The sequence below is a fragment of the Dipteris shenzhenensis genome, chromosome 4 (genome assembly GCF_047967505.1).
Source record: "Dipteris shenzhenensis isolate YYH24624 ecotype China chromosome 4, Dip_SZ_1.0, whole genome shotgun sequence".
In the NCBI taxonomy this organism is placed as follows: domain Eukaryota; kingdom Viridiplantae; phylum Streptophyta; class Polypodiopsida; order Gleicheniales; family Dipteridaceae; genus Dipteris; species Dipteris shenzhenensis.
In genome coordinates this window covers 34630161-34642684 of record NC_141599.1, presented here as the reverse complement: position 1 = coordinate 34642684, position 12524 = coordinate 34630161, and the positions used below count along the sequence as shown (strand labels likewise).

The window sequence follows — 12524 nt, the reverse complement described above, 5'->3', positions numbered from 1 at the left end:
AACTAATAGTAGGCCAACTATACGGCAAGGGCAAGGATGGCGTCCTACAAAGATGTGTGTGTGAGCACGAATACATCGATGTGCTTGAGGAAGCCCACTCAGGAATCGCAGGTCATTTTGTCGCTGATGTTACAGCACGTAAAGAGCTCCAAGCTAGCCTTTGGTAGTCGACTCTCTTCGGAGACGCGACCAATTCATCAAACGGTGCGACCCTTGCTAGCATATCCAAATCCCACACAAGGTCAACATGATGACCTTGACCGAAATCTTGACCGATCAACCCTTCGAGAAATGGGGCATCAATTTTATTAGACCCATAAGCCCAGCAACTAAGGGAATCGGGGCCAGATACATCATCTTGGCTAGCTTCTCCCCTTTCTTCTCCCCTCTCCCCCTTCCCTCTCTCTCTCTCATCGAAACACATTGCAACAATCCGGAGGCCGCTTGAGTGACACTTATAGACGGCTCGTGCCTTGCATCGCTCTCACAAGGAGTAGCTTGGAGTAAAGACTCCATCGACATCACTTCAACATCCCCACAACACTTAAGTCACCATCGAGGCCTACATAGGGGCACTCAACAACTTCTTGGGTCTAATTGCTATTCACAAACATGTAGTCCATAAGGACCCTCTTTCCATTATACATTTACATGTACCCAAGTGGATGTTGAGCTTGCTCTTTAACAGCTTGCTTTCTCTAGTTTGAGTAATCTAAGAGGAACGGTTGCTCATTGATAAGATAAGAATCCTCTATAGAAAGAACCCACTTACAAGTTGATAATACACGTGGCCCACAAAGTTATAGATGCAAATCTGCAACCTAGACTAAGGTCTAAAGAATACCCTAAAAGGGGACATGGGAGTTTTAACCCTAAGGGTAAGTTGTACACAAGACAATGTGGTCTTCATTTCTCAATAGAGTTGTACGTTGTAGGTTTCTATGGTGTACTCTCTCTCTCTCTCTCTCTCTCTCATGGTAGCAAAGTCTTCCAATAAGGTATAAACTCTTACTATAGGTGATGTGAGGCCACACCTACATCCAATCTCTCCTACCCTCATCTCCTAGCAGGGGTATTATGCATCTCTTAGTGTCTTGTCCATGGATCCTATCAAATTCTCATGTCAACTTTGTCTCTTCTCCATGGATCCTACCCTCACCAAATGCTTCTCTTGGTCTCTTCTCCATGGATACTATCAGATTGTCATCTCAACTTCAACTACCTCTCAAAACGTGTAAATAATAAAGCTTTTCTCTTTGGAAGGAAACAAGCATAAAAACAATAGATGTAAAGCTAAAAAGTGCCGCAGTCCAAACCCCATTTGTGTGCTTCACTTACATCAAAGCTGGCAATGCCAAGGTAATTTTATAAGTTCATTAACCCTCCCAAGAAGGTTTGTCTATACTTTCGATTTGCAATGTCTATATGAGCCGTTTCCAAGAGCTAGTGGTTTCTCATTCCCTTGAATCTCATTTAACCTCCAAGTTCTACTTCCTTTTGGACACAATGAAAGAAATCTCATGCCCTACCAAATCCATCCATCATGGAGCTGTTTTCAACTTCTAATTTTTTGAACTTCTCAAATTCCAGCAAGCATATCTATTTTTCCCTTCACTAGACCATTATTGCATTTGGCTTCAAAAGGATAAGCCTATGTCCATACAAGTTTTAATATCCTCCACCCCTCCCATAATTCTAAATAGTTGTTTGATCATCAAGATACATATCCTTGGTGTTTGAGTCTCCCTTCCTCGCGTAGAATGTGTTAGCATCCAACCAATTTAGGCTACTACTTTTTTACATCTTTACTTGTCCACAGATTGGAGGACAAGCAAGTCGATGGATCTTCAATATTATTTGTATGAAGCATCCAACTTGCAACAAAGGAAACCAAGATAGGATTGAGAGCCAAGTTAATTAGTTCAACTCTCACAACCCTAGCACTACCTAATGATTCAACCTTAAGTGGATTTCTAGATGATGATATTGGCTTTCTTTTTTCATCAATTTTGCCCAAATAAAATTACAATATGAAACTCCCTTTGGGAGATATCTTCACCATCTCTATAACCATAACTTGAGTTTTTAAGTTATCTATCTTCCCACCAATACCTAGGCAAAAGATTTTTATTCATCGATTTTCCCACATGGCTCCATCCCCACGTACCCAACCTCACCCATGGCAATCAGACATGTTTTCAACAAGAGAGAAGCATCTTCAACATCTTCACCTTTTAAGAGGCTATGGCATAGACTGGGTAAGGGAGGAGGACCCAACCTTTTGCTACCCTCTTGTTGGATTTTAAGAAGCCTTATGATAAGTACACCAAGATTGCCCACGAGCCCCTTTCCTATTTCTTTTTGTGTTAGAGGAGCTATAGTATTTCCTATGTTCACATTTGATGGGAACGTGGGGGATGCACCTTCTAATTCAATATAAACTGTTGGACTCAGTTTGCAGATGATATAGCCTTGTTTGTGGATGGCTCATCCGAGAGCCTAGAGAGAATGTGGCTTTTCTTGGGCGTGTATTGCGTGGCCTCAAGGACCAATATGAATTGGAAAAAGCCCATTGGTTTTTTCACAAGATCGTAGGGTTTCAAGTTTGGGGGCCAAACCATGGATTATGTTGGACTCCCTCAGGACAACCGAAGAGATACTTGAGAGCTAGGTGAGACTTTCCATTTGCACAGAGAAATAGATTGCCCCAGTGTTAAGAACACGTCAGACTTAAACTCCTTTATTGAAGCTCAACCAACCTCTTGGTAGGGAGTGTTGGAGGTAAACCAAGTCAAATTGACTACCGTTTGGTATATCGCCTCTTAATATTGCTTTCATAGTACAACACGCACACATTGCTAGGTCCATAAGTGGGGAGGGATACAATCATTTTTGTGGGATCCACACAAATGGTTGTATGCATCCCGGCGGGGTTAGGCAAAACAGATAACAGAGGTGTATTTCTTGCCCTACATAGGCATTGGTGGATGACTTCAACTGGATGCATCGGCTTAGACCCTTTACACAAGAGCAGCACTGGCTTGTGCGCAATAAGTGCGACATGAGGTCCTTATCAGGTTTTGATCCCACATGTAGACTAGCCTCCGAAGATCTCCTGTTCCTTTTGGCTGGTGTGCTGGCGACCTGGAGGCGATAGCTCATTGCATTTAGAGCTGTCTGCCAGCAGAGTCCCTTCATCCATGTTTGGTCGTCTATCTTAAAAAGTGTCCCATGTATCAGCACAAATAAGGAAAGATCGGGAACAAAAGGACAGCCTTGTTTAACAGAATCTCAAAACATTTCTTCTATTTTAATGTCATATTTCATGCCCATATATTTTAATCAGATTCCTAAATTTTCCTTCCATTATCAACAAAGAAAATGCTTATTAGCATAGCATTTCAATCCAAATAAGAAGGGCTTTAAATCCTGCAATTATATATTTGTGCGTCCTTCAGCAAGCATTTATGTCATCATATCAAGTATAAACAGCCTGTCCAGGATGACTATTGGAATGAAGCAAGTCTGGCATGCCCATGCTAATCACAAATTTCAAACTTGTTTAGTACATTTTGAATTCACAAGCATGCACTCAAATGCTTTGATGACAATGTTTACTTACAAAAGCAAAGAAAGGGTAAGATGATAAAGTAAATCATCTCTTTCCTTCAGAGAAGCATCTGTCATCCAGGTGTCACATATTCTGATTTAATGGAGAGAAATTTAACTGTTTGCAAACCAGAAGCTCTATTTTGAAGAGGAAAACTTTGCAAAAGGGAAAAGGCAAGCACCATTTGTATTAGTGAAGAATCTATCCATGTAAGTGAAGCTCTAAATAAGCACAGCACATGATCCTGTAAATCAGACTCCAATTCGGCGTATGTAAAGGAGTATACATCCCACATATTTTACACTCTTTGATAGAGGCCCCATGTAAGAGGCTTCTGCCTCTGAGATAAAGTAAATACACATACACACACACATATATGCATGCATGCATGTTTCTAAAAGAAGCATTTACACCCTTCTAAGTCATGCTCTCCTGTCAAATATGTCACTGAGCAGATGGATCCTCACATAAATCATGGGATTCAACATTACAGATTATACCGTGTCAGTACCCCTCCTTGAATAGAGAAGGAAAACCCTCTGCTAATCAATGTTCCACAGGCATAAACATGATACACAAGTGCTACCACAATCCATTTAAGGATTCCGTCGCATCTCCAGTTACTGCCCCAACAATTCTGAGATTTCTTCATCTGGGAAGATCAAATTCTCTCTGAGCAGTACTCCCTGCATCAAATTGAATGACTGGTGTCTTATGCAAAGAAACAAGAGATTCTCATGTCACAGCGTCTTGTAAATGTTTTCATACTGGCTCTGATTTACTATCTAAACCTAAACTCTTACACGTCCTTAAAGCGAAAACTCTTGAACCCACAGAATAATGTATAATCATGTCTTTGGAAAACCATGCATACGTGAAATGAGAACATATTCATTGTAAGGAATATTTAATAATCTTTGCAAAGATAACCACCAAATCACACTAACCTTTTCTTCCTGATAGGTCTCCAGCATCCTCCGATACTGATTCCGTGCCTCAGGATCTTGTATCATAGCTTTCACACGACTAAGTGCGTCCTCAAAAGCTTCCTCTTTTTGCCGCCTGAAATCCCTGAGCAAGTCATCATTATCAATGTCTCCATCTCGAACACTCTCCTCAGATCGGAATCCACGCAATCCTTGGCCTTTGCGACGCCATCTCAAAATTGCTTTGTCCAGCACACCTACTGTCCACAAAACCTTGTTGAATTTTTTTCGAGCTTGATGTCCTCGTACATGTGCCTGTGCGACATTGGATTTATCAACTCTCTCTCTCTCTCTCTCTCTCTCTCTCTCTCTCTCTCTCTCTCTCTCTCATATCAACTCTTTCTCTTCAGCAATGGCCATTGTCAGGAAGACTTACTTGTTTTCCACACAGAGGGGGTAGTATCACTGTAGACTACTTTCCCCAACCTTTGTGACACGGGTACATGACTCCATAGTCCCTCCCTCCCCTCTTGGCACTAACCACTCATACTTGTCCTTTACTATCTCAACTCCACCGTCAGACATAGTACGTGGTTCTCTTTCTCCCACCCAAGTCCGAGTACAAGTCGATAATGCCCTTGATGCAATATACATGAGCCCCTTATCCCACGGGCTGGTGACACCCTTTGGAGATGACGCAAGCCTCACTCGTACTTCAGACACACTAGTATCAGTGATACCATGATGCCGCCACCAAATCATTCCCCACGACCAGGTCCACAGTTTGCCCTTCAGCTGTGAAGATGCCACAAAACCCATGGTATGACAATGAGTGCTGAGAGATGAGATCTCACCTCATATGGGAGCTTAGGCACAACGGATTTCATGACGCAAGAGCGGGGTGTTCCTCTCACATAGGATGGATGAGGTGATTCAATCTTTTCGAGGAGGTGATCCCACCTTTGCATGGGGTCTCTTATCCCAAGGGAAAACCACCTATTCCCATCAAAGACCCATATGTCCACCTCCCCAGGCCCACCACTTGTATCCTATTCATTGCACAGAACATGCGTGCTGCACTACATCGGCTTCACAACCGGAGAGCCCAGGACCATGAGGTGCTACGGACTGAGCACTTCACACATGGACAAGAGCTCTTGGCACAGATCCTAGTAAAAGATGTTCAACCATGTTGTATGTCATGGCTTCCCCCGTGCTTGGAGTACCACTACCATTGTGGCGATGCATAAAGTAGATCCCATGGATGCTGGGAGCTACCGCACTCTCATGATTGGTCTACACCAGCCAAGATTTACAGGTCGGTACTAGAGAGAGATCAGCTCCTACACACAGTCACACAGGCAGAGAGCATTAGGACAGGCTGGTTTTCAAAGACAACATTCCACTATTGACCATATCTTCACTTTGCAAGCAATCATTGAGGAGGCGAGATTCAGATCTCAAAAAGTCTATGCCTACTCTGTAGGCTTCCGGAAGGCATTAGGCGCAGTCCCGCAATCTCGTATGATCTAACAACTTCAAGAGATGCAGATTGTAGATGCCATGATTTCGGGGATGATGAGTCTGTATGAGATTTTTCTTGCCAACACATGAAATTTGATGTTTATAATATTCAAACCACCATGCATTCTTGGTGAGCAAAGCAGGTCCATTTTGAGCAACCTTAAAGCTTTTTTATGAAGCTTAGTTTTCCTAAAAATCTCCATGGCTTGAGACATAAAAGAAGAGAGATCTCGAGATGACCAATGTAATAGAGGAAGGTAAAACTGGACATAAGCTAGAACAATGGACTGGACAATTCGAAGCCGAACATGCAATGGCCAAGTGGAGATCTTCCAATATTCTAATTTGTCCTGAATTTTGTTTAATACCCAAGATATTTGTTGCTTATTTCTGATTTTCCAGCCAATTGGATAACCCAAATGTCTTACTATGTTTTCCGGATAGATAATCTAGCCGGGCCAAAGGATAGCATGCCAGTCGCAATGCTTGAGAGGCAAGAGTTTTGATTTCTGAAAATTAATTTTTAGACCAGCTGCCAACCCAAAATCAGAAAGGGTATCCATCAATAGGCAAAGCTCCAGAGGACTATTCTTTGGCATGAAGAATGAATCATCTGCATAAGCCTGTGCAATGAAAGGCCGTGAACCAGGAGTCTGAAGCCCCACTAACTGTCCAGTATCTACCAGATGATCCATATAAAGAAGCAAAGGATGTGAAGCTCGAACAGATCGTTCCAGAGTCCAACTCAGACAAATGATTCCCGATAAAGCATTGAGCAGTGGAATCTGAGTAAAGCCAATATATGACATTAACTAGCATTGGCCCAAAACCAAGTTTAGACATGATTTGAGAGACATAATCCCACTATACTGTATCAAATGCCTTTGCCACATCCACCTGCATGACCAAAACATCTTGAGCTGAATATTTTGCATATTCCATTGCGATGAGAGTATTGGAGATATTATCATGTATATTCCTTCTTGGAACAAAACCATATTGCCTGGGATGAAGTCCATCATGAAGGATATCCTTTATCCGATGAACCAACATTTTAGCAATAAGTTTATATTTAACAGGCATCAAAGTGATGGGCCTCCAGTCATCCATAGTCTCACATAGGGGTTTTTTGGGCACAAGTTTAACCAGACAATGCTTCCAAGCTGAGGGAAGATGTTGATGCTGCCAGGCTACATTAATGAGCTTCAAGATTGGACCCTTCAATTCAGCCCAGAAGGCTACAAAAAATTCAACCATCAAACCATCCTAGCCAGGGGATTTATGTTTACCCAAATGTTTGAGGGCTTCATCCAATTCAATATCTGAAAAAGACATTTCCATTCCACACGTGAAACCATCAATCTTGGAGGAGCTCCCGTCTGCAACTACCCGCCACCACCCCGTCGCCATCACCCAGCCCGTCTGCTGGCCGCGCCCTGCTCCCTTGGCCGCGCCCAACTTGCCCTTCAGGTCGCCCCCCCTTCAGCCCGTCTGGCCGCGCCCTGCTCCCAGCCCGTCTGCTGGCTGCACCCTGCCCCCCTTGGCCGCGCCCCCCTTGCCCTTCAAGTCGCCTCCCCTTCAGCCCGTCTGGCCGCGCCCTGCTCCCTCGGTCGCGCCCCCCTTGCCCTTCAAGTCGCCCCCCTTCAGGCCGCCATCCAGGCCGCAGCTGTTGTCCGCCCCTTCATTGCGCTTCAGGTTGGGCTGCTTCAGGGCCTTCTCCGGGGCTGTTGCTGGTCGTGTTCCAGGGTCTTCAAGCTGAGTTCCTGGGCTGATTTCAGGGCATTGGCGGAGCTTTTTTGCTTCAGCTTTGAGCGGCCTGTTCCCACGCAGGTTGAAGTTTGGGGCATTCATTAACCAAGTTTTTTGGGGATTGACTTGTGGTTGGTTGCCAGTTCTTGGTGGGTATTTTCAGCAAAGGTAGCTCCTTCCCTCAGGACAGCGCAAGCTGAGACGATGGAGGGCACTAATGCCACTCCCGTCGCCGAACCTGAGGAGATTGAAGTCTCAGTTTCTTTTCCTCCCGACATTGTGCAGATGATTGAGGTAGCAGAGGAGGGTTTTCATTTGACGCACATCATTGGCTTTCTACCCGATAGAGGCCAACAGTTACGTGATTGGATGTACACCAGCATGGCCTCATTGGGTGTCTCAGTGGTTTTCCGATTGCTTGGCAGAGGTTTGCTTGGCAGAGGGTACTTTTCTTTTGGCCTTCAATCTGCAGAGCAGGCTCAAAGAGTACTTATGAGCTCACCGATTCAGTTTCAGAGCAGAGTCATCCATTTGTGGCCTTGGCGGAAGCACTTCAGTACTACTTCCCCGGGACCACGTCAAGTCTCTTTTTGGATGCTTTTCCCTGGACTTCCTGATGAGGTCAGCTCTAGTCGCAGAGCTGTGGAGCATATGGCTAGTGTGGCAGGTACAGTCATCCCATCAGGTGCTAGACTTTCCTATGCTCAGTCACTTGCTGGTACAGGTGTTACGAGGGTCAGACTCACTTCAGAGTTCCCCCCTCCTCGACCTTTGCCTATTTTGATTTCGTACTCCACGGGAGATGGAGTCCAAATTCAGCAGAGGGTTTTGTACGAGGGTCTTCCTGATCAGTGTCTTTTCTATCGGAAGAGAGGTCACTTTATTAGGGATTGCCCCAGTCGTCGGCCTCGATCAGAGACTCCGGATCCATCTCATCCTACGAGTGACCCAGAGCCTACAGTTCAGCCTCCAGGGGTCTCTGAGCCTGCTTCGACTCATTCTGCAGAGCGAGACGAGACTCCTCCGGGGGAGCCTCCAGTGGACTCAGAGGACTTGGAGGTGCCTCCAGTGGAACAGCTTTCACGGAGAGCTCGGAGGAGACGGAGACAGAGGGAGAGCCAGCAGTATGAGCAGCCCCAGGTACGAGCTCAAAGATGGCAGAGAGTTGAGACACATGTGCAGGAGACCCCGGAAAGGAGAGATGCAGAGGACCATCCGCAGGCAGGTCTTGACACTGTGCAGGAGACAGTAGCTCAGGGAGTCGAGACACATGTGCAGGAGACCCCGGAAAGGGGAGATGCGGAGGACCATCCGCAGGTAGGTCATGACACTGTGCAAGAGATTGTAGCTTAGGATTTGATGACTCTGGACACTACTACCCCGGAGGTTCAGATATTTGTTCCTGAGACAGTTATCCAACAGGAGACTGCTCAGGCTGCAGTTACTGTGATGGATGCCTCTTCCCAGCAGTCCATTGAGAGAGTGGTATTTTACGACACAGGTCAGAGTCAGAGCCCGTTCCAGGATCTCATGCACCTGTACGAGGTTCCCTCGAGATCTCTTTCTCTTCCCCGTCGCACAGTACCTTCCTTTGTTGCTATGCGGAGCATCCTTTTAGACACCCCTCCCAGTACAGCCTCGTCCTCGCAGCTTTTCACTCCTGGTTTATCCAGATCTTTTGCGAGTGCAGTCACAGATATCGCTTAGTACCCAGACAGACGTGAGGATTGGGAGATCCTAGCAGATGAGATTGAGCGAGATTATCAGTCACCCACGCTGACAGGCACCTCGTCGCAGATTCTTCCTCTCCCTCTCACCTATTCTAGAAGCAAAGTTAGGATGGCTCAACCCTTTTCAGCTCTTCTGGCTCCTAGACCTGACCCCAGGATGGTTGACAGAGATCTGCCCGTTGAGTTTTGGCCCTTTTTGGCTCGAGGGGTTACCACAAACTCCCTCACTTGATTGGAACTTCTCCCGATGTTTTGCCGACGGTCAGAGGAGGTAGAGGAGTACTTGGAATCTGTTACTCTCTCCAGAGAGGGGCACATTCTTCGTTTCTCCGCAGGCAGCTTTCGATCTCGGGGGAGCGAAAGCTGGTCAGTTGAGTTACTTGACAGCGAGATTGCTAGACAGCTCATGAGCATGACTCAGTTTTCATCGGTTCACCGTATTGTCGGCTCGCAAATTAATTCATGCCCTAGGACTCTTCGACCTGGCTTCGGTAGGGCCTTTCTGTTTCTGTTCTTTGAGGTTCAGGGAGACTTTGATTTGCCCACGAGTGCTGGTTGGTTTGACTTTCAGCTCCTCAGTTCGTGCCACAGTACTATTCCCTTGGATGGAGCCATTTTACATGAGTTGGGGCACATTTGGAGTTTGATCAGAGACCGACTTTGGATTGCGCCGTCAGAGAGAGAGATTTGTGCCATTGCCACTAGCACCCCCTCACTTCCATCCGATGTCTAGGTTGTCCATCATTTCATGGAATGTGAGAGGACTGAACGGCCGTAGATTTACCTCAGATGCAGATGGTCGTAGATCGGGAGTTCCTAGATTGCAGTTGCTTAGGGACTCCCTTCATAGACGTGCTTTTTGGAGACAGCTCAGAGAGTCCCTTCCTCAGGCAGACACCTGGATTGTTGGAGGAGATTTCAACATGGTCGAATTCTCTTAAGACAAGTCAAGCTAGACAGAGGGTGGCCTTTCTGACAGGGAGAGAGTGGAGTGGGATAGTTTTGTTTTGCATGCTGGACTTCACGATGCAGCTCGATTGGACGACTTTCGTCACTTGGCTGACAGTCTTTAGTTCTCTTGGTCCGGGGTTTTCCATGGTTCTCTTTCTTTGGTCAGACTTGACAAGTTTTATATTGGCCAATGGGGCCAGGCTAGAGGAGGACAGATTGGGATCCGCCTGGGTTATGTTTTATCTGACCATCCTCTACCTCTCGATTGGAGAGCACAGGCTCTGTGAGAGTTCCGGACTTTGTTTTTCAGGACATAGAGTTCGTGGAACGATTGAGAGAGGCTTGGTTGTCAGAGGACACTCTTGTGGATCAAGGCTGGTTGATGTGGGTAGAGGGGGCTTTGGCTAGAGTTAACATGGCCTGCCAGTTGAGGGCAAAAGAGGAGAAGGAAAAGCTCAGAATCAGAGATCGGAACGCAAGAGCGGAGGTATCCAGACTTCAAAGATTGATTCAGAGTTGTCCTCATTCTCTTTTCATCAGAGGGCAGCTTTCGGAGGCTCAGGAGAGACTAGAGGAGATTCAGGGCAGAAGGGCCCAGTTCAGGTTTTACTCCCAGCAAACTTTCTGGATCCAGAAGGGGGATAGATGCTCTAGAGAGTTCTTCAGGGCAGTGGGCCAGAGATACTCTTCGGACAGCCTTCGTAGACTTGTGGATGAGGCCGGGTCTCTTCAGACGCGGACCCTCACCGTCTTGTTGAGATCACTTCCGATTTCTATTCCACTCTTTACACCGCCGATCCAGTCACCGAGGAGATGAGCAGAGCCAGAGAGGAGATTTGGAGTCATGTCCCCCAGATGGTCTCAGATAGGATGAGTCATGTTTTGGATAGCCCACTATCACTCCTGGAGATCACGGACGCGTTACATGAGCTGCCCAGAGACAGATGCCCGGGGGAGGACGGTTTGTCGCCACTTCTTTTCATAGCTCTTTGGGATACGATTGGGCCTCATCTACTCTCTGCCTTTTCAGAGGCTCTCGATACAGGATCTTTGGGCGAGACATTATGCACAGGTATGATTTGTCTCATCCCGAAAGGGGGAGACAAGACAGTCCTACGCAATTGGAGACCCATTACACTTCTAGGGACAGCCTACAAGATCCTTGCGAAGACCTTGGCTCTTCGCTTAAAGCCTATGCTGCCAGATATCATCAGAGCTACTCAGACAGGATTTGTCCAAGATCGGAGTATCTTGGATAACATCTTCACTTTTTGGTAGGCCACTCAATGGGAGACGTATATCCTTCATGAGGACATGGGACTGCTCATTATTTTTTCATTTGACCCCTTTTGGGATGTCGTGGCATTTTAGACCACCACCATGGCCCTTTTGCCACATTGTTGAGGCTAGGGATAGAGTACATTCTCTCCCACCTGTTGTATGATTCGTTTTGAATGGAATACATCACTCTTTTATTTAAGAAAAAGACATTTCCAGCATTGAAGCTTTTTGCAAAGAAACAATAGGAGAAACAAGCTCAATAAATCTGCTCCGAGCCAATTCAACCTGAGGATTAGAAGAATGTGGCTGAGAAAAAAGAAGCTGAAAATGATCCAGACATTGTTTTTCTAGCTGAGATAAAGTCTGGGTCCAAAGACCATCGGGTTTCCTGACTCTCATGATAGATTGACTTTGTCTATATGCGTGTAAATTCCGAAAGAAAGATTTCGAGGAACAACCCTTATCTAGCATAGGCTTAACTCTAGCCCTTGTCTGCCATTTGGAAAGCTTGCGTTTATCATTAGCATCAATTATGGAAGAAGCACAAGACAATGAACTCTGCTCAGAAGCAAAAAGAGACCTTTGATGGCTAATCTATACCAAGGACTGCTTGTATGATTTTGCCCACTAGATATGCTGTCTGGTTTCCGACATGTACCATCTTCAATATTCCTTGATGACATTTTGAATACGATGTACAAAAGAGTTCCAAGCATAGTCCAGATCCTCCTGAGCATGAGATAACAATGGCCT

The 12524-nt window shown here is 45.8% G+C and overlaps 1 protein-coding gene across 2 annotated transcripts in view; it reads right to left on the bottom strand.

Moving 5' to 3' along the window:
- Positions 1 to 3575: 3575 nt before the first annotated feature.
- The window catches only part of LOC147902762 (calmodulin-binding transcription activator 3-like), a 158371-nt gene continuing 149422 nt past the window's right edge, over positions 3576 to 12524 (bottom strand). For both annotated transcript variants that reach the window (XM_087373763.1, XM_087373764.1), the window contains 2 exons: positions 4558 to 4851; positions 3576 to 4296 (listed from right to left, as the gene is read on the bottom strand). In XM_087373763.1, coding sequence (XP_087229889.1) covers positions 4231 to 4296; positions 4558 to 4851 — 360 coding nt within the window. In that variant the 3' untranslated portion in view covers positions 3576 to 4230. The remainder of the gene's footprint in view (positions 4297 to 4557; positions 4852 to 12524) is intronic.